The sequence below is a fragment of the Nilaparvata lugens genome, chromosome 1 (genome assembly GCF_014356525.2).
Source record: "Nilaparvata lugens isolate BPH chromosome 1, ASM1435652v1, whole genome shotgun sequence".
Classification (NCBI taxonomy): Eukaryota; Metazoa; Arthropoda; class Insecta; order Hemiptera; family Delphacidae; genus Nilaparvata; species Nilaparvata lugens.
The window spans coordinates 59,387,550-59,411,636 of NC_052504.1; the positions used below are offsets into that span (position 1 = coordinate 59,387,550).

At 33.9% G+C, this 24,087-nt stretch overlaps 1 protein-coding gene across 2 annotated transcripts in view; it reads right to left on the bottom strand.

Annotated features, from left to right (window-relative positions):
• LOC111051707 overlaps window positions 1-24,087 on the bottom strand; it is a 514,958-nt gene that overhangs the window by 279,300 nt on the left and 211,571 nt on the right. For both annotated transcript variants that reach the window (XM_039438213.1, XM_039438219.1), the window contains exon 2: window positions 6,442-6,480. In XM_039438213.1, coding sequence (XP_039294147.1) covers window positions 6,442-6,454 — 13 coding nt within the window. In that variant the 5' untranslated portion in view covers window positions 6,455-6,480. The remainder of the gene's footprint in view (window positions 1-6,441; window positions 6,481-24,087) is intronic.

Here is a 24,087-nt window from a genome sequence, read left to right on the forward strand (position 1 = left end):
TCCTTTCCCTTTTGTATTATTCTTAAAATGCAAAATTTCAAAAAACCTTATATATACGTCGACGCGAAATTCATGAAGGAACATACCTGTCAAATTTCATGAAAATCTATTGCTGCGTTTCACCGTAAATGCAGAACATGAATATAAAAATATAAACATAAAGAGAAATGCAAAACCGTCGACTTAAATCTTAGAGCTCACTTCAATCGGTCAATTAATTGAAATTTTTCGCTAACACTAATAAGAATTCCGATACATAATTTGAAACCGTTTCAAATGAAATCTTATAGTAAATCACTGTATTTCGGTACCTGTACTATCTTGTATACATTCAAAGCCTATTGCTACAAGTTTTGGAACAATTTGACTCAGGCAATCCATCCTCCGTGAATCAAGCTGAATTATACGTATGGAATTAACACCAGTTGGCTGGAATGTAGTCGGGTATAATCGTCGAGCAATATTTCTTGCCAGAAATCCCCCGGAGATCACATAGACTAAGTGATATAGCGCTTCGAAATGAGAAGTACTAATCTTTTACCAACGTTGGCTCCTCGAGTTTGCTCTTACAGGGTACTAAAATAACAATGAATGTGCTTTTGGTGTCTTGGGAACGGAGTTAGTGAAGTTTGTTTCTACGAGTGAATTGCACGTTCACTTTTAACAAAAAGAGAAGCACTTTCGCAGCTTGTAGCATCAATTCAAGATAAATTTTAGATGAGCGCACGTGAGAAACAAAGCGCTCTCTGACTGGAAGGCGGTCAGTCTCTTGAGGCTCCAATAAGTGAAGGCTGTCTCCTCCAAACCTCACACTGTTTTCCACATTCCAAATCTTTCGGTTCCACAATCTTCACTCGAGTAGCTGCGATAAATCAATAAAATGCCTTTCCTGTATCATCTGATCCAATTCTCTCTTTGTTTGATGTCACATTTTTCATTTATTTGTTGAAGCTGATCATGAGTCATTCATTGAATAATTTCAATAGTTATCGTAACATGCTGTGAAGTAGAAGATATATATCATCCTTATATTACTATTAGTCCCTCAAAATCATTGTTATGTTTGTAACTTTATCAATTGCACATGTAGCTCAATTTCGAAGATTGTCATTTAGTTAATTCAAAGGATGATTATAAAAACAAGTTGTTTAGCGGAGAAGCAAATTTGAATCGAACCAACATAGGAGCAAGAATGAATATAATATTACAATATAAGGAGAAGATTCAGCCGATAGAAGAAAGAGGAACCAAAAGATTAAAAATTCTCACTCAAAATTCGGGAATGAGAAAAAAATCATTGCTGAAATTGATGATATTCAATTATTTCTATAAGAGTATTCCATAATCTAAGGTCGATATTTACATGTTTGTATCAATTGTTATCATATGCTTGAAAATGTGAATTCCATATGTAATTTTGTGTAATTATTGTGTCATAGCACCTTTAATTTACATGGCTTTTTCTGTTAACTGAATAATACTAATGATCACCAAGAATGTGCTGCCCGCACAAAATCCTGTTTAATTGCTTTATGATTTTATATTTTTTATGTTCAATACTTTCTCTCTAGTAATTTTTTTTCAAAATTTTAGTTTTTAAATTTATGTGTAATATCACAGTATGACTATATTTTCATTTGATTTTTTACTTATTTCATTTCTTTTTTTTCTATTGTGAATAAAAGTATGAAGAAGGGCCCCACACAGGATTACCTTGGGGGTTTCATTAAGACTTTGATATACAATGTATATTGTGCATGCGACGGTGTTTGCTACACCAGTTAAGAGTGTTTTTTTTCTGAAATATTTTGTACAATGTATGTTGATTGGTCTAATAAATATTATTATTATTATTAGATGGTATGGGCGATAAGCCTGTTTTCCTATTTCCAATAATATAATGATTATATGTTTTTGTCATCATAGCTGTTATGTTATCATAGTTACTTTTTACTAATTTCTACTTTTAACACTAGAGTGAGATGTTTTTCTCCATATCAATGTATTCAGTAGTATGAAATTATGATTTTTGAAAAGCTCAATAATTGATAACGATGTCAAAAACTAGTACAATGATTATTGTGATTGGTAGTCTAACTCAACAAAAATATGAAATGTGTAAATTAAGAAGAGCTGACTTCTACTTTATCAAAGGCCTACTTTACAAGTTGACCTTATCGTAAACTCTGAAGGGAAATGTTAAAATAATAATCGGACCTATAAATTCCAATTTATTCAACTGTACTTTCATAATTTCAAACTCTATCCCCTTATCAATGATCCTACAAATCAATAAACATGAATATATTTGCTCCACTGCGAATGTGAAATTATCCATGTGTGGATACAACACAAAGATGTTCGAAGCATTTTCCGGAATAAAAATGTCTGTCTTATGGAGCTGTTGAGTAAAATGTAGCTGATTCAATCGAATGTGCTATATCGATTCTGTGGGCTCTTTGAAGACCATTGTTGAGTGCCCAGCATCTTTCTCTTCTCCCTCCTATGAATTTCAAATGTGGCCCACTTGATATTGATGTTGTGGAAACAAGGGCTCATATGACGTTGACGATGCAGAAGATATTGAAAATGGACTGTGAAGAGTATCTCGAGAATTACTCATACAATGACCTATCTGCAACGGCCCGTTTGATATGAATTGGAATTTACTTCTGGGAAACCAACTTTATGGACCATTCAGAATACGGAAAACTCTATCACTGTTCATTTGAGTTTTCCGAGAATTAGATAATAGATATCCTGTCTCTATTATCTGTCTGTTTTGGAAGAGTTCACTTCACGATCAATAATGCAGCTAGTTTCATATTGCATCATGCAGAAAATTCAGGCACAGTGCCAATTTTGTAAGCTTATACCACGTTACACCACCCGATCGATAGTATATCACCGATTTGCTCAACATTGCAATACTCGATGCTCGCCCTGTAGCGGTAGACTGCGGTTTGCAATTTGCTATTTGATATGATTAAGAGATCGAATTGCATTCCCCCTTTTGAGCGTTCTACCAAACGAGGTACACCCGAACGTTGGCGAGATATTCACGGTAATTATGTTACTGCCATTTTGGTGAGTGAGCTGCTCACCCAGGCTGAAGGCTCGTATACCCGTCGACATTATACCTGTCTTTATCGGAGCATCTTATTTGACGGTGGATATTCGTACAAATAAACAAGGAACACCAAATCACGAGAGAAAGGTTGGAGGGATCAAATCCTCCAGTAATTAGCATCTCAGATTATAGACTGAAAGACGTAATGTAATTGAGAAGAACACACAGATATTAGAACCACTCATTTTCAGGTTCATTCTGATAATAAATTGATACATCAAAGCTGCTTAGCTTGCTGAACCTCTAATGGATGCCTTCCAATATCATGAGTATCAGTATGTTTCATGATGGTTTGAAAAGTCGTCACTATTATTATTCTATTATTCTATATCGACTCCATTATTAGGCTCAAGTTGAATGATGTTTCACTCACAAGTCAACTCATAAAGATCCAATCTCCACTCATCACGAGTAATCGATTGGCTTTATTTGGGATGGATAATTGAAAATTTGCCATAAGTGAACGATAGTAGAGACCGTAAGTAGTTCATATCATTCCAACTTACAAACTGAATTTCATCCTAATTTATATTCCAATATTGCCTCACAATCCATCTCTTGTGTTGACTTCTTTTTGCTATGCTCTAGCATCACGTTATTATGATGAAACCTCGATATTATCTTCTCATAGTAGCTGAAATTTTATAGTATCATTAAAAGTAGAATGCACATAGAATATTTTCATTGCAACTCTTACATTCTCATACAGAACAACGCATGCTTCTGCTTTCAAAAAATGAGGTTTTGTACAAGGTTGTAGTGCGGAAAAGACAGGATTGCCGGCTTTGCTCCAGAATTCGTTTTCACGGTCTACAGACCACCGCTATTGCGTTTCTGCTACGTGGCAACTGTTTTATGGAAGCCGCATTGAAAATATACCAGTGTCTTATAATCGCCCACCTTCATTTTGAATTCCATTGCATCATCTACTTACCGCAAACAGAGAGCAGTGGATGGGTATTTTGTCTCTGATAGCGGTGTTTGAAGAGGAAAATGAAGGGACGTATGATAATATAGAATTTTTTACAATATAAAATGATATTCTCATATTCAGTATCACGTATTCTAATTGGAGCTTGTTTATTCTCCAAAATAATTGAAGAAATATAATCTGCATACATCATGCTACATCGAGAAGATAATCTCAGTTAAATGATGTTCAATTGAATAATTCAATTATTTAATTGTTTTTTCTATTCCATGTAGTCAATAATGTATTTTTCCTGATATAGGCCTACCGCTATAAAAATGTATCTAATCTATGTCTATAGTTTCTATTATTAACGTTCTTAGTGCAATAATTCCTCCATCTGAGTGTTGAGTGGTGAGGGGTGAGGGGTGAAGTATTTTTCGAAAATTTTATTGTAGAAGATTGACACTGTAATCAGTCGACTGACAAGTGGAAACATCAAGACAAAGACGCATAGTTTTTCGTAAATGATGAAGGATTTCAATGCAAGTTCTCAAAATTTTTTCGACCAAGTGTTGAATCCAATAAAAATGACGGCAATCGAGTTTGGAAAAAGTGAGAATTTGTTCACTCATGGAGTGAGCAGCAGCTCGTATATCTACGGAGTTGTATTGTGTAACCATATAGAAACTCATGTATCCATTGAAGCAATTTTCCAGGCGTGTGGAAGAAAGACGGACAGATAAGTTTTTGAAGTCAGTTCATGAGAGTGCATGCACAGTAATAACGAAAAATTGGTTTCCGAAGCGGATGGCTTTGATAGGATAAACGTAGAACTTTTCACTCTGGAAACTTTATACCCGCTATAACTCGTACAAAGTCACCGTTCAGTGAAACTCCCTCTCCCGCTCACGCTGCCGCTCACGCTCACGCTCACGGTCGCGGTTAGAAGAACTCAACTTTGAAGAAGGTCTCAGCCATTATAAATTTGCCGCATTACAAACTACTCTTCGAACATCCATTTCCTCGACAAAACTAGGTATTATACTTGAGGGGGCTATTATTATGAATCAATTCTTCATGATACTCTCCCGTAGAAAGTTGCCCAATCAATCAATTCAGGGTATATGGATCTTTTGAATTTCTAAATGAAATCACGAGCTGCATGAAACGATATGGGTATGATTTGTGGATCTGCTTGAAATCATTCAAAAATTCTATGAAGAAGAAAAATGTTTCTATCATAATTTTTACGATAAACACCACTTCTAGAGAAATTAGTGCCTCAGTTGATCAGAGTTTTAAAAGAATTATCCCAGATGAGAGCGACATGTCACCAACCTAATGTATCCCACGCCTCATATAAAAGTAGTATCACCACTGTCATCTTCCACAAATGGTGGATGGAAAGACAACGCTATTCTGCAAGCTTTTATTCCTGCGAATGTCGTTTTCGCTCGAGGTACTTGAATTGGATACAATGTGGAACCCATCAAGCTCGAATCCAGCTTGTTACACGTGTCATTCAAACATGGCACTCGAAGACTACGGGATATATTAGGAACACCGGTGCACAGTGACAACGACAAGAGCTCTCAGTGTTGCAGTATCAGGTCGATTTCCCATTTCAGTTGTACAGTTCTCGCAAACAATAATAATATGATAGCTCGTTGAAATCCAACCCTATTTCAGAAATGTTCGCATCCACACTATTGAACTTGAAAAAAGCAAACAATCATTGAGCATACGGCTATTTTACTGTAGAAGTCAGCCGTTGCAATAAGCCTGCTATATCTGCTTGTTCAAAACGGCAACAGAATTATTTGTACATGTATGTTATGTTGATCGTAATGTATATTTGAACATAGGTATAGAAAATCCAAAGTGCACTATTACCAGGTACATGTATGCTCAGTATGTATATAGCAAAGATCATGAAATGCCAGTAAGGAATCTAAATTGAGTTTTCTCCAATCTTGGAGAATATGTATTTCTTGAAACTGCATTGAAGAGTTACCAGAGTTTATTATCGTTTTTGAAATAAATAACTTAATATATGAAATAATGAATAAATCATTCATCCTTATCCTCAACAAATTACTTGAGAAAATAGTTTGAACATGAACTCGGTTAAGTTTTACCATCATGCAGAATTTTCCTTGTAATATTCAACAGAATCTCCCATTGATAAATCGACGTTGCTGTACTAGCAACAGTAAATGGAGGCATTGTTTATTATTAATACTATTGGTACTTCAATATATTCCCATTCACATCATTCTCATAAAGCCTACTCAGATGAAAATTAGCTATTATCTTTAGAAGTTGAGTGCATAAAATCTTTCTACAGATTTTCCTAATAGCACAACAAGAATCGAAAGAAATATTGAGTTCAGCATACCTTGTGATTCCATTGTGATGTCGTCTTGTAGATTGCTTCCTGAAACATAGAAAATCGATAATTATCGGACCTGGATTGCAAATGAACATTCTTTATAATAATATATCATATTTTATTAAATTCTAAGTCCTCATGTAACACTTCATATGACCTCTGTCGTGAATAATGAATGTCGTGAATATTTGGGAGAAGCAAGGAGCAGTGAAATTAATATTGCCAAGCAGCTTGTAATCATCACCAGGCCACAGTATCAGAGTATCAGGAAGGTATTTCCTTTCCCAAAGGTATTTATCCTTCTCATTTCTATATTCCATCCTGTATTTCGATTCCAATACCTTATAATTGATAATCTGGCACATATAAAAATTACGACTGGTGAGTCTATTATCTATACTAATTTGAGAACTTCCATAGCTTTGCTCACAGTAAATATTTCTTTTAATTCCAGCTTGGCAAGTATTTTCATTAAATACAATAATAATTTGGATACAGTCCTCTCATTCTACAAAACAAAATGTGTTCACAACACTAATAGACTGTCATTTTACCACTCGTTTTGATATTCTGCGCATTGAAACTGTTAAAATTGAACAGCAATGCTCTCCTCAAAATGGAATTCCTGGAATGTCAACACTCCAAGTTCCCTAAAAGCAAGCAGAGTCGTCTTCTTAGAAAATTAAGAGGCTCTGGAGTTTTATTTGTGAAGCTTTTCCACTTATTGACAGACTTATTCGTTCCTCTCAAGCGCTTAAAGAATCTTTCAAGAACTTTGCTTTCAAGACTGATAAAAAGAAGAAAAAACACTTTGGTTGTTCCTCACTAGAGATAAATTTTTGATCGTGAGTTTTACATATCATTTTAGATGAACACTGATGAAGACTAAACCCTGATTATGTCAAAAATGCTCACTTTGATGACCGGATTACCTCATTACCTCACAGTTGAGAAGTCAAGGATTAGAATGAAGTCTATGTTTTTTGTGAGTTTAATTATTCCCAAAAATTATTGTTCTCTCTGACGGCTAACAATTCTGAGTATCTACTTCTCACGCTAATCAGTGTAAAGCTTAATTTTGGAGTGGCTCGTGATAAATTCTGTAAAATTTGGAGAGATATTTTGAATTATAATGTCTGATTATTGACGCTTGCTCATACGAGTCAACTCATTGTCTCTTTCATATGAGTCAAATCATACATGAAAAGCACATTTCAATAAATTAAGAAACTTGAATGAAACAGTGGTTTGATATTATTGGAATGTGTATGCCTCATATGACGTTATATCACTTGGTGAATGTAGAATTGAGCTACTCCAAAAACTTCCATCCATCATTTTTCACTTTTCATAAGACATAAGTCATGCATTGATGAAACTTCTAGTGTGAGGGTTCATTTCCATCTAAAAACAATGCCACATCAATTATGAATACAACATTCATGAATCGCTCCCAATTATGCAACTACTAGGAATTATAGCACAGATACAAAAAGAGTGAAGGAATATCACGAATACGTTGATAACAATAATCATTATAGTCTCTCTCACTCATTATTAGGATCATCAAATGAGAGGGTACTCCATGGAACAATGCTCGTGATGTATGAGCTTGGAGTATAGTGCTCTAGATTGCACTCTCAGAATCATTAGGAGCGTAAGTGAACTTCAGCTGTAGTGTTCTTACTAGTAATTCTCCACAGACTACAGCGCATTTCTATCACAAAATGAGGTAGACAGCCTTTCGAGCTATTGACTAATAGGATTATGAAACTCTAAGCTTCGAGAGTGCGTCATTTATAATGTGTGCCATTACCACATACTTTATTCAAAGGTTCAAGTCCATTAACTGTGTTATATGGTTCCAACCAGAGCAAACAGCCAGACAATTTTTATTATCCAATTATGAGAGTATAGGTCTCCACTCTTCATATTATTTCCATTCAGTGGATAACTTCTGTCACTTTATTACGATTTTGCTATATATTATGATATTTTTTCACAATAATTTTTTCTTGGGGAATTCACAATCTGAAGAAATGATTCTCATTTTAGTTTTCAACCACCACATTCCATACCCCATGATTTTAATCTTGATAGTTTCCTATTACCGCAAAAAATGAATCATAGTTTTTTTATTGGAGTCGTCTTATCTCATTCCTGTTACAAATTTGACGTCATTTTTATAATAAGCTATTTATTATAATACAATAGAGAATTGCTTATATCCGTCTGAATAACTTAACTATGAGGAAATATATATATTTTTTATAAATATAAACAATGTTGTGTATTAAAATCACAAGCACTCTTTAATATTGTAATAAAAAGAGCAAGCCGCTTATAATCTGAATCATGTTGATTGAGAAAAGACAAAAAACAAAGAGATCATGCATAAATGCATAAGGTATGTTTATATTTACTAGTCAATTGCACAGAGATTCTATTAAAATCACTTTATAAAACGTAATGAATCTATGGATTGATACACATTGAATTTGTAATAGAAGTGGAAATGATCCCCAAATTGCTAAATCCTAAGCAAAAGCCAACCTCTTGTTATCGATAGCAAGCCTGTATCATAAGCAGCAGAATAATCCCTAATTACCTGGTCTTTAGCACCGCTGACTCACTAATGACAGCGCACATTCGCTACTTGTGCAAAGCAGTCACATCTGGCAGACAAAACTTGGCCCATTACAATTCGTGTTATCCCGGTCCATCACTCATCTTGATCCCAGACAATCATCCCTAGTGGCCAAAATCACTCTGCTGCGCATTAAATTCCAGCGAACTTAATTGATATTCAATATTTCACTCGCACATGACTTCCTTGTCAGTGTTTGATTCAAATTTATACCAGTTTCCCGAATGAATCATTCTTGATTCAGGAATGATTGGAGTTTGAGATTTATGTTTGATTCTCCAGTTTGATTGATAACATTATTATTAAAATTTTGAATTCCATGAATAGGGAAGTTAGTCCTCACTGGTAAAAAATGTGCAAGAGGTACGGGGTACATTTTTCAAATTCCAAATCAACCTGGAAAAACAATATTCATCATGTATTTTGAAACTTGCTGACCATCTGGCTGACCCTCTTATTCCTGATATCTGACAGGAGAAGGAAACGAGAATTATATAATCCTTATCCTGTAAATGGAAAAACTCAGATTTCATACTTCAGTAACAAGGAATAGGTAGCACACAGCCGCAGTATAAAAGAGTGAATGCTTCTGTTGAATGAAGCTATAAAAAAAACGCTCAGTCTTTGTGCTATTTGCGTCCCACAATATGTGGTTATATGAAATATTAGTCGCATTTATTATTTCTTATTGACTGATAATGGACTTGTGTAATAGAACTCATTATGAGAATAAATTTATTATAGTGAAAGTTCAAGACTTTTGACTCATCAAACAACAACACTGATAATATGAATGAACAATTCAATCAATTTTGAATTATAAAATCACTCATCTATTTCACCTGGAATGAGAATCATTACAAATTCAACGGAGTTGTTACTATCAACTGAATTTCAATAATCTGAAATTTTTGCTTGACGGATTAAAAGTCTCGAAACTTCACTATCAAGTTGATATGTTGATCATCTCTGTACAAGACTTGATACACTATCAGAATTCTGAATTGTTTGTACAATCATGACATCAATCAAAAATGATTCATTTTGTACGGAGAGTAGTACATTCTTTGAAGCTAGCTACAAAAAAATCTATTCTTGGAAGTACGAATTGTTGCCGTCCTTATAAATTCTATTTGATTAAACAGATGATGTCAAACAGATTATGTTTGTCAATTTCCGTTTGATCGGCCAGAAATCTTATGGACGGCAAAAATAGTACGTCAAAAAATCGAAGTGTGTGTAACTGGCTTTAATTAGCACCTCTTAAACTTCAATTAAAGTTTTAGATCTTGAGCCCGATGATTATTCTATGGATAATAGGAAGACATTTACCAAAATTCTTCACATCATCAAATCTTTCTGAATATGGTCCAATGGTTGAATAGAACGAATATTCCTGTTCATGGTATAACATAGGAACAAGAAAATGTGATTTACGTTAATGAAGAATGCCGTAAGGTTTTTAGAAAACCAACAAGGGGTTAAACTGTGTTGCAACCGAACAAAAAGTGTCAAGAGGGAGGATGAAAGTGTCGGACAATCCTTTTTAGAATCACAACTTCCCATTTTCCCTGCTCTTGTCGTAGAATTTATGTGTTTTTCCAACATTTTTTATAACTCACGAACTTAGTCGCAATATCTCCTAAATTTCATGTTTTTTGTATGTAACATATTATGCTTCCAAGCGAAATGTGAAAAATGAAATACTAATTGATTGTATAACAAATCAAGAACTTAAAAATAAATTAGAAATGGATCTCAAGCACCTTAGGTGGTGGTTTTGCGGAAATAAATTAACTATTAACACAGACAAATCTAATATAATACAATTTAATCCTCAAAACACGAATCAGAAGTTGGCTAGTATTTACTTCCATAAATTAGATTGTGCGCAACAGGCGAGTAATATATTGTGTAACTATGAAACAATAAAACAAGCACGTACAGTTAAGTATCTGGACCTCATATTGGATAGTAGGCTCACTTGGTCAGATCATGTACAGAAGATAAAAAATGAGTTATTTGTATACATAAGGAAGTTCTATTACCTCAGACAGTTATGTCCAAAAGAAGTATTGTTACAATTATACCATGCAATTATTGGTTCTAGAATAAATTATGGAATAATACGCTATGGGAGTGAATACAATGTTCATATTATACCTGTGATTACTGGTCAGAAACATACATTAAAGATAATTTTTAATAAACCTAAACAATATAGTTCAATGATGCTCTTCAGAGAACTATAAATATTACCAGTGAGACATTCTTTTCTATTCAAAGCAATGCTGGATTTAGCTGAGAATAATCATTTTGATATCCAACAGATGAAAGAAAGAATAAACCTTAGGAATTCATAGAACATTAATTTCACAGAACTGAGATTAGAACATTCCAGACGACACTTCAAATACATAGCTATAAAAATATTCAATTCACTTCCAGTAACAAGGAAAATAACGTCACGTCAGTTATTTAGAGAAGAAATAAAAAAAAAAATCATATTACAACTAGACAACGCGAATGATTTTTTTACTAAATTAACAAAGGTCTAAATTTAGTATAATTTACACGACATGAATACTGCAACAATTAAATATCATTGAACTCACAAATCCCGTCCGGTATGCGTAAACAGTAAGACAGTATTAAATTACAGTCACTGTCTCTGTCTTTAAAAACGCGTATTCACTTATGGTATAATAATTACATCAGCACTTTGAAAAAACGGAACGTTAACTATGAATTTAATTGAACTAAATATGAAAAAACAGCAACCACTCCATACATAATATTTTAAGTTTTTTGTATGTGTGTGTGTGTGTGTGTGTGTGTGTGTGTGTGTGTGTGTGTGTGTGTGTGTGTGTGTGTGTGTGTGTATGTGTGCAAGAATGATTATAAATTGACATATATTGATTTATTTCAATATAATATCAAATTCAATTATTATGTTCTTCATGATATAATATTCAATTTTTCTATATTGATATTTTATTGTATATATTCAAGTGTCCCCACCCAGGGTAGCCTATAGGGAACACATATAAGAAATTAAAAAACAATATTTTATTTGCTTTTTGGGATGTATTTGATTATTTATTTATTTCTTGAATAAAGAGAGAACAATTTTTTAATAAAGATTGAAGATAGAAAAAGGCCAAATCATTAAGAGATCATGATAGTTTTTAGTGGTTGAGGGAACCAATAAGCAAACGTCACTAACTGTTATCTGCTTATTCACTCACTGGTATAAGTCACCTGGCACCTCTCATTATTTATTTTCATAAAGGCCTCTACCAAATTTTAGTGATATATCATCAATGATAATGATAACAAGAATAATCTCCTCTACTTTCTACTCGATTGGGAGGATGATTATATTTTTCATCTTCTCAATGTCATGGGAAATGCAAAGTTCCTACATAATTCTGCAGGAGAATAAAAGCTGTTATATAAGCAGCCATTGTTTGATGTGAGCTTTGGATGTGCTCTCAATCAGAGTAGAGTATAAAAGTGGTCTTTCAAACAAAAAACTCTGACACAATTATCTCTTTTAGAATTTTTATTCGTTTCGCTCTGCAAAAAATGCTTCACAGCTAGAATCAAGCAAGCCATAGTGATTGCTGTTCACACCTGGGGAAATGAGTGGATGCACTTGTCTGTGTAGACCTACTTGGAAAATAATCATTACATCGACCATGAATGAGAATCGTCAATAGCCTCATAAATGAAGAATGAGATATTACTGATGAGGAAATAAAATTAAGAATAGGAAAGGCTAGATCAGCTTTTAATAGAATGGGCTTCATTTTTAAGAGCAAGAATTTTTCCCTAGAAACCAAAAAAAAATGCTCAGGTTTAAAATTCAAATTTATCCATCAAAAAATAGTATATTTCGCACCTAGGGCCGAAAATGAGACTTTACCGGCTCGAAATCGGGTCTGAGGCCGTAGGCCGAGGACTAGAAAAGATTGAGAGACGGAAACAAATTTTTGCCCATGGTGCGAACGCTATTTTTTGCCACACAGAAAAATAAAACAATATACTTATATGAGAATAATTGTTTATTAGGCACTTCCGAAAGCAAAACTGGAAGGTCATAGCTCTAGCAAATCTGAGGTTATCTGAATATCAGGAAATTGTCCAAGTATTTTTATTTTTTGTTCTGATTTGCCTAAATAGCCTAAAAGATTATGTTCAATTATGTGGGAGGTTGAGTTTATACTTTTTTATTCTTTCAAATGACAATAAGATGATATTATTATTAATGTTTTAATTATTGAATGATAAACACAAATAATGAAAAGTTTTTGATCAGCTGTTTTAGCAGACTTGAAATTTGGCCAATCTGAATGTCAACGTCAACAATGCTTGTTGTCATCGATTTCGGAAGTTTAGGTTACAAGTTCTATCCTACTCTGAAAATCGAATTTGAATAGTTTATAATATTTATATCTTATCTGTATTTCATTCATCCAAATAAAATGACAGTATATTACTGCAGAATACTTTATTCAATTCTAGAAGCATAAACTGATTCTGTTACATAAACTATTTGTAAAAACGTTCAGCACCATGGATATTGCCCAAGTAGTTCCAAAATTATCCACCAGGTTTCTTGATAAACGATTAAATGCAGGTTTGAGGTTAGATTCCATTATACTCTGAAAATTGAATTTGAAAAGCTTATAATATTTCATTTGTATTTCATTTATCCAAATAGAATGATAGTATCTTATTGCAAAATACCGTGTGATTACAAATGAAATAGACAACTTCAATAGCCTGTACAAAATTAAACTGATGTATTTCAACATAGTAAGTGATATAGGTTTGTAGGGAATTTCTTAAAGTTTATGTTGGTAGAACTGTTGCTGGCTATTGTTGGCTGCTCCGTGTTACAACAGCCAGTTTAGTTTAGCAATATGGCCGCTACTCAAGTGGAGAAAGCTTATTGTGTTCTTGAATTAGCCAAAACAAACTCTGTTACTGTTGTGCAGCGTCATTTCAGAACAAAATACGGTAAACCACCACCAACAAGGCAATCAATTTATGACTGGTATGAACGTTTTGAAAGCAGTGGATGTGTGTGTAAGAAGAAGAGTACTGAAAGACCTTCTGTTACAGAAGAAAAAATTGATAGTGTTCGTGATGTTTTTGTACGAAGTCCAGGAAAATCGACTAGATCAGCGAGTTTAGAATTGCAAATTCCTCAACCTACTGTGTGGAAAATTCTGCGGAAACGTTTGAAAATGACACCTTATAAATTGCAGTTAGTACAAAGTTTAAATGACAATGATAAAGTTGTACGTAAAAATTTTTGTCAAGAGATGCAACATTGTCTTGAAAATGATGACACATTGTTTAATCACCTAATTTTCAGTGATGAATGCACTTTTCACATTAGTGCAAAAGTTAACAGACATAATGTACGAGTATGGGGAACAGAAAACCCAAGAGAGACTGTACAGCATATACGCGATTCTCCTAAAGTGAACGTGTTTTGCGCTTTATCTTGTGAAAAGGTTTACGGGCCTTTCTTCTTCCAAGAACCATCAGTAACCGGAAGAATTTATCTGGACATGTTAACCGAATGGTTAATGCCTCAACTCCATGAAGATAGTTGTAACTTCATTTTTGTACAAGATGGAGCTCCGCCTCACTGGTACTCAGACGTCAGAGGGTATTTGGATGAACATCTTCCTAGACGATGGATCGGCCGTGCAAGTGAGGAAAACGTTGTGTTTCAGCCGTGGTCACCTCGTAGTCCGGACCTAACGCCCTGCAACTTTTTCTTGTGGGGCTATGTAAAAGACAGAGTTTTCGTACCACCGCTTCCTGTTGCTATCGATGATCTTAAACAACGAATCACAAATGCTCTTGCTACAGTTAACCGTGAGATGCTTAGTCGTGTGTGGTCAGAATTTGACTACCGTGTTGATATCTGTCGTGTTGCAAATGGTGCACACATTGAACATCTGTAAATTTTCAATAAAAACTTCAAGAATTCTTCTATGTAATCATGTAAGTAATGATCTAAACTTTTAAATAATAAATTCTCTACAAGCTATTCAAACTGTCTATTCCATTTGTAATCACCCGGTACTACTTCATTCAATTCTAGAAGCATAAACTGATTCCGTTTCATAAACCATTTTGTAAACACGTTCACATCAAATCAGAATCAGCTGACTTCAAGGTTATTTTACAGCCCTAGGGCCGTAAAAATTTTACCGGCCTGGTCAGAAAACAATCACTTTTGGCCTCCATATGACGCACGAAAACCAGCTTATTACATCCAAGTGGGGCGAAAACATATTTACAAAATAATAGTATACCATAATAATGATATGCTGGATATGCTTCGTGCGTGGATGATTTGTCCGTGTGCAGGGAGGAGTCGAACTTATAAATCAAACAGTTAAAATACACTGGGTTGAATTTAGGAAATTAATTAGGTGTTATGTGTTGTCAGTACTATTCATGGTGCTGAGTCCTAGACTCTGAATGGTTCCTACTCGACTTGTTTCATTCGAGATGTGGGCATACAGAAGGATTCTGAGAATATTATGGGCTGATTACATAGCAAACATTGAAGTTCTTGGGAAAATGAGGAAAGACATTGAGATAATGACCACCATTGAATGCGAAAGGATCCAGTATCTGTGACATGTAATGAGAAACGACATGAGATAATATGTTCTATTACGGATGATTCTCCAAGGCCCTTAGAAAGAGGGGCCCAGGCAGAAGAAGAATTTCTTGGCTAAACAACATCCGATCCTGGTGTGGTAGAGCTCCATAGAAATATTTCGTATTGCTGAAAATAAAGTAAAGATCGTCCACGTTCGTAGTGGACAGGCACAATAATAATAAGAAGAAGTTAACAAGATTGAACAATGTTTGTTGGAATAAACAATATTTTCGAATATTAAAAATAGTTAACTCATTTCATACTTATGGAATAGCCATTCTCACCGTGGACCTCGTTATACTATTCTTATCTACTCTGTTATCAGTATTTGAGATGAAAGATATTACAGAGGAAGACATCAAAGTAGCAAGCAACGAAGAAATAGTCAGTCATCTAAGGTATCATCATATTCATGATTGTTTCCCCCCCCCCCCAAATCGTAAGCCCCGATTTATTGTTATAGTACATAAAATTATTTATGATATTATATATTGTCTCGCAACTGCAATGTGGATTACTCCCAGTACTTCACATATCTTTAGAGATAGAATGAGCCATAATAAAAAGTGCACATTTTGGCGCTATACTGGCTGGAGACTTGCCAGAGAATATGCAACCATTCTCGACATATTCACAACTCCGAAGGTCGATCATAAACTGCTGGAAATGTGTGAATCTATTGAAATCTCCACAATCACTATCGACTGCAAGCACAACATCCTCATTTATGATTCTTCTTCTTCTTTTTCTTCTTCTTCTTCTTCTTCTTCTTCTTCTTCTTCTTCTTCTTCTTCCTCTTCCTATTTTGGCATAAATCGCTTTGTTCTAACAAAGCCAATGATATATATTGAATGTATTAAAGAAAACTCATGGAAAATTCGAAACCGTTCATGATCTATATAGAAAACTGAGTTTAGCACTTCAACAACCCATAACTCGCTTATTAGACCACTTAAAAATTTCAGTTGCCACTTTTTCTCACTCTTATAATGATCTCAACAATTATATTGAAAAAGATTATCCAATTTAAATAAAAAAGTGTACTGAACAGCCTTAAAGGATAGAGGAGTGGGACTAACCCATGTCATAGCTTAAATTTATGTTTCTCCTATGTCTAAATTTATAGAGAGCTTGAAGCTTCTTCTAATGAAGGGGTTACGAATTCACTTGAGCATTACTTCCGCCAAATGCCCAAATTTATCGGAAAAATAACCTCGATAAACTCTTTTTGAATAATATTTTACAATTATTTTGATTTGATTTCTTCCGAATTCAAGAGTTCGTCTTGAAAGATGGCTATAATCTATGAAATCAAGGTACTGATTTTAAACTGATCAGTTGTTGTGCTTTGCTCAGCACTGAATGGCTCAGCTGCGATCTGCGTTTGAAATATAGTCCAGGCGCTGGCTTACATTGAGCTTACATGTGAGAAGCAGAGAATTTGACTTCGGATTATTGTTATAGGGGGTCTTTAGTGTATATGAAACTCGATGTCGTCACGTCCCAGGGTGGTTGACAGATTGGTGGGGAGGGGATATATGATATAAAAATATAAAAAGGATACACACGACATGGATAGCTTGAAAACACTTAAAAACTTACATTTAAATGAGAATTTTCGGGGAGCTGGGCCCCCTTTGTCAATCAACCAGGAAGTCAACAGACTTGACTTGACTTGACTTTGTCATCATTCTCATTTAAATGTAAGTTTTCAAGTGCTTTTAATTTATCCGTGTCGTGTGTATCCTGTTAATATTTTTATTGCAAACTTCAAAGTGTCTTCTGTTATGTGCTATATATATATATATATATATATATATATATATATATAATATATATATATATATATATACTTTAATGTTTGTAATATAAATTGGAACAGGAGAAACAAGATAAATAAATAAATATATATATATATATATATTAATTGAACCAGGAGACACAAGATATAAATACATTGAAAACACTTAAAAACTTACATTAGAAATGGGGGAAAATTTTCGGAGACTTAGTCTCCTTCCGCAACCGAGCAGACTCTAACTCTCTCAACTCTCAACTGAGTCTGCTCGGTTGAGGAAGGAGACTCAGTCTCCGAAAATTTTCCCCCTTTTCTTATGTAAGTTTATAAGTGTTTTCAATCTATTTATATCTTGTGTCTCCTGGTTCAATTAATATATATATATATATTATATATATATATATATATATATTTATTTATTTATTTATGAGAATAATTGTTTATTGGCACTTCCGAAAGCAAAACTGGGAGGTCATAGCTCTAGCAAATCTGAGGTGATCTGAATATCAGGAAATTTTCCAAGTATTTTTTTTTCATTTTCAGTGAAAAATACAATTACAATTACATATGTAATACAATTACATATCATATAAATATGATCGGGAAAGAACAACAGGCATGGCCCAAACTATTCTGTTTCCAAATTTTGATAATGAATAACATGTCAGAAAAAATAGATTGTTTTCAGTAGTTTTAAGTACCTAGTTCCAAAATTATCCACCAGGTTCAGTGGTAAACGCAGTACTTGAGCCAAGTTTGGGTAGATTTTAATTTGTCTAAATAACCTAAAAGATTATGTTCAATTATGTTCTAATGTGGGAGGTTGAGTTTATACTTTTTTATTCTTTCAAATGGCAATAAGATTATATTATTATGAATGTTTTTATTCTTGAATAATAATAATGAAAATTTTTCGATCAGCTGTTTTAGCGCACTTGAAATTTGGACAATCTGGATGTCAACAATGCTTGTTATCGGAAGTTGAGGCTAGAAGTCCTATCCTACTCTGAAAATCAAATTTGAATAATTTATAATATATCTTATTTGTATTCCATTCATCCAAATAGAATGATAGTAGGCTATCTTATTGTAGAATACTTTATTCAATTCTAGAAGCATAAACTGATTCCGTTTCATAAACTATTTTGTGAACACGTTCACATCAAATCAGAATCAGTTGACTTCAAGGTTATTTTACAGCCCTAGGGCCGTAAAAATTTTACCGGCCTGGTCAGAAAACAATCATTTTCGGCCTCTATATGACGCACGAAAACCAGCTCATTACATCCAAGTGGGGCGAAAAAATATATTATATGTGTGTATCAACAGATAACAAACAGGCTTTACAGGCTATTAGAACTATAACAATATCGACGTACTATACCAATAGTGACAGTATTATGATATCTTAGTGATATTATACTGATATCCTAGATTAGATGAATATTGAGAGCATATATTGTTGAAGGGTTCTTTAATTTACATACCTATCGAGTAGTTTGTCTATATAGTTTTATGGAGTGACCTGTTAGTCTTATAAGGACCCTTATTGGAGTTACGGGAAAAATTGGAGCTAATGATGATGGGATTGACATCCAATCATTAGCTGATCCCCTCGTTTCACTTGTCAATTGCGGAACTGCGAATCAATTCCTGAAATGCTCTTCCATCATGTCCAATTATTTTATCGAATTACTCTAAACGCTTGTTACATTCAGCAAGAAAAACACAAAAAGAGTGATTCATTAGTATCAGGTCTGATATACTACAATGCTCATCAGACTCTCTTCTTTTGAAATTCAATATAAGTTAGAAAAATGTTCCTGACATTGTGATGTATTTGAAATCTCGATATTTATGATATTGAGAGTTTATCATTAGCTCAAATTGCAACAAGTATACCATGATTAAGTCACCTTCACAAAGTAATAGAAGGATGACTTTCACAGATTCTGTGCGAATACAGTAGTTATTCTAATTATTTATGATAATTCTAATCAACGTTCTGTTAGAAGCCATCCTTCAAGAATTCTAGCTACATTATCAGTCGATAATAATCATTATCACAAATTCAAATTGAACTGAGATGCATGATATATTACTGACTTATCAAAATAAAACACCTGCCACTTGGAGGCTGAGCATTTGTGATTATGTCTGATCTGACTTTTGTGCAAAATCTGGACTAACACTCAATCGACATATTTAACATTTATGACACATTCTGCTGGCACATTTTAAGACACATTCTGCTGGCGTAAATAGTCAGTCATTTATCACGAGGACTGGCTCATTCCATCTTTGGAGTTTCGAAGCTAACGAAGCAGTTCGTTTGTCATGAGCGCTTCTGTAACTCTAAATTATTTTCGTCTTTTTTTCAGATGACAATTGGATTTGAAGCTTCTCTTCTTTGTGCAATTAGGAAACGAGAAGAGCTTGTTTTGTTGAATGAAAGAAATTCTCCGAATCGCAACCCAATTTAGAGTCAGAGTTCTGAATTTATCCTCAAGTCCTATTCGAAGTCCAATCGATGAGTAAGTAACATTGTGTTCAATATTGCTTCATAATATCAAACCAGAACAAAGTACCGGGAAGATTGTGTTCATCGTAAAAGATGGAATCAAATTAAATTATCTTATAAGAGAGACTTGAAAGTTTCCAATTTGTTTGATATATATCAAACCTCGCTATATATTATGTCAAGCCTCGCTTGTAATATATTTTTAAACCTGTTCTCGATGCTCGTAGCACGGAGTAGAAAAACTACTTATGGGTAACTCTTATTTTGTGCTTGTAGTGTGGCTCAAGTTCTACAACAGAACTCATGAACTTTATTGAAAAAAATGAATGTATTGAACTTGAGGATTTTATTGGTTGGGTTGGAATTAAAGGAAAACATGTTAGGATTTCATGATAACTCATGATGTTAATGTTATGTTATTTATATTGATCGAATGTTGTTGATGTTCGAATCATATCCCATATACGTGCTTCCACCGTTTGTCTGTTCCACCATCATTCTTCAAATCATCTAATAATTATGTTAATAATAATAATAATATAATAATAATAATAATAATATAATAATAATAATAATAATAATAATGTATAATTATGTTGTAGATATATTCTGTTAAGATCATTCTTGTATTCTTTATACTCAGTTCAACTGGGAAAGTTTCATTTTCTGGATAAATAATAAAAATTAATTGGTCTAAGTGTGATTCTACAAAAAGTGAGGCACTATACATCTGAACTGAATGTGGGGAAGGAAGTTGAAATGTAAAAATACTGTATAAGTGCATGAAATAACGTCAGAAAAGGCATAAAAGCAACTAGCAGGTAACCCGTGCTTCGCAAGGGTATATTTTAAAACTTGACGTAATGAAATCTAGAAGAATTGAAAATAGGCTTATAAGAATCCTAGGTTGATTAAGAATGTATAAGCAGCATTTCAAGTAAATCAGTCCAGTAGTTCAGACGTGATGATGCGTCAAACATAATTTTCCTATCTTCTACACGTGTATACGTGTTTAAGCCAGTTATTTATTTTATTACCGTATAGTATAGAAGATAAAAGATAGATGGATATATCATCCACCTGAAATTAATGAGAATAAATTTTGAAAGGTTTGAGATATCGATGTGCGGTTTTCACCATACCTTTTCTCTGAAAAACCTGTATCGGAATCATGTATCATATGATCACCTTTCAATTAAAAAAAGAAGTTGGATTCAAAATGGCGGAAAAAAATTGGGTGCGATGGAAAACCTGTTTTTATCATTCGAAATGGATCCCCAATCATACCTATCTTCTAATTTCCCTTTTAAGAGAAATGTTCTGCTGCTTCCTTACGACTGAAAGCATGAAAAATAATTGGAAACTTGATGTTATCAAATCTTGATGAATTCAAAATAGGTTTATAACCATCCTTGGTTAAGCAAGAATCTATATGCAAAATTCAAGTTAATCAGTCCAGTAGTTCGGAGGTGATGATACTTCAAACATAATTTTCGTATACTTTACACCTGTATACGTGTATAATCCAGTTCTTTCCTTTATTATAGTATAGAAGATGATAGATGGATGGATGATCAATGTTATTTTACTAAAAAATAGTATAAGTTGAATAGTTTCCCTTTCAGAGGGAGTTTTGACAACCCACAAAACTCATTTTTCATTTGAAGATATAACAAAAAGGTGCATATGACCTTATTTTTCTGCTCAGCTTGCCAAAATACCCCTCATTCCAATATTAAAATTTTCGACTGACTGTACACACAAACATATAGTGAGTCAGTCATTCTATCAGGGCTCGAATAATTTTAAAATTTCAATTAAATAAAAATGGAAGAGGATAATTTATTTATGTAAATATCAACACCTTTATTCATAGACATATTAAATGCATGCGTTTTCATATTTCCGATACAGCATTGATGAAACTGTAGACGTTTATTTGGCACTTTGTCTCAAAAAGCTGTTCTAGCTGAATCTATATATATAAAAGCGGAATGGCACTCACTGACTGACTCACTCACTCACTCACTCACTCACTTGCAGAACTAAAAATCTACCGGACCAAAAACGTTCAAATTTGGTAGGTATATTCAGTTGGCCCTTTAGAGGCACACTAAGAAATCTTTTGGCGATATTATAACTCTAAGGGTGGTTTTTAAGGGTTTAAAGTTTGTCTTTCAGTCTTTTAGCATGTATATTCTTCTTATTCCAATATCTTAAAATTATAATTGAAATGTCCATACCATATGTTAATATAGAACTATAATCTAGAAAGAGTACCTCTTCGAAACAGTTGTTCTAGTAACTAAATAAAAAATTTTGTCAGGTTGGCATTAAGTTGAGTTGACTTTGTTAGGTTGGCACCAAGTTGAAGATTGAAATGCATTTATCCAGGACCTCCTAAATATCAATTTATCCAGTACCTCCTAAATACATATTTAGGAGGTCCTGATTTATCGCGGAAAAATTGATTGGGTACTGCTACTTCAATCAGAGCTATTCCTGGGAATATTATATTACTAGCCGTCAGGCTCGCTTCGCTCGCCATATCCGTTTAGCCAGACGTTTAGTCTGGACCCCCGACTGGATCGTCCTAACATATGATAAAAATATGACATAGCATTTCAAATTTGGTAGGTGTGTGTCAGTTGGCCCTTTAGAGGCTCAATAAGAACAGATCTGGAAAATTTCCAAATTTAGCGTTTTCTCAGCTTTATCGAGAGCAAATAAACAGAAAATGTTCAAATCTAATACAGAAGCTCAGCTGGGGTGCAATAATGTTGTGTTAGAAGTAATTTGAAATAACGCCAAAGATACGCCCAAAATTAGCGTTTTCTCAGCTTTTCTGCGTTTCCTCACCTTTTTCAATAATTGATGGAATATATTAAAAAAAATTCAGTACACAGATTTAGCTGATGTAGAAGAATGTTGTTCGCCAATGATACGCCGATATAGTAACAGGTGTTTTTCAAGATCAAATTGACATAATACGTTCAAATTCGGTACAGAGTTTCCGCCCAGGTCTACATGCAGGCGAGCTGCATGCCCGATACCAGGCCCGATGATCTCCTTTTTGGACAATCCAGTCGGTGGTCCAGAGGGCGGAGCCCCCTGGCTAGATGCATATGGCGAGTGAAGCGAGCCTGACGGCTAGTAATTAATAATGCATGCCACATGTAGGCCTAAACATTGCATCAGGAAAACGAAGTTTCAAAACTATAGGCCAGTTGCACGTACGCCTGTTAAATATGGACATTAACGCCGATTAACAAATCAGCGTTAGCTTTACGGATTCATTCCTGTTCCACAAAGATCGATTAGTTTTTAACCCTTGGACTACCAACCTTCTTCACATACACGGAATACCAACTGGGGTAACTGGGTCACCCCAACAAGATTTCTGTTTTATATCTTTATTCTATATTTTTTCCATTAATTCATCTATGAAATGCATTACAAAAGCTTTTAATATAATTAAAAATGAATTTCTTTTGTTGAAAAATATGTTTTCAATCAAAACTGACAGGACAAAAAATTGAGCATTCTATCAAATAGATGTAGGGGAAATGTTGTAAAATAATTAAATTATGGCTATAGAGAAGCAATTTTTTCAAATTTAGATTTCAAGTGATCATTATGAATCAGGTTTGGCGAAAAAATGATAATTGGACATTAAATTTATATCTTATGCATTCCGATAATGGATGGAATATACCAAAAAATTGCATGACATGGAATACCAAGCGGGGTAATAGAGTTACCCCAAGGATAAATCTGCTAATGATTGAAAAAATAAGAGGAATGAAATGATTTTATGAGAAAAAACAACTAAAGTGATATGTTTTTAACAAGTACTCAAGGTTTCAATGAAATACAACAACATTATCTACAAAAAAATGGGGAAAATGTGGGTTGGGGTAGTCCAATTACCCCGCTTGGTAGTGGAAAGGGTTAATTTATTGCGATCAATTTTTCCGGTTAATTAACAA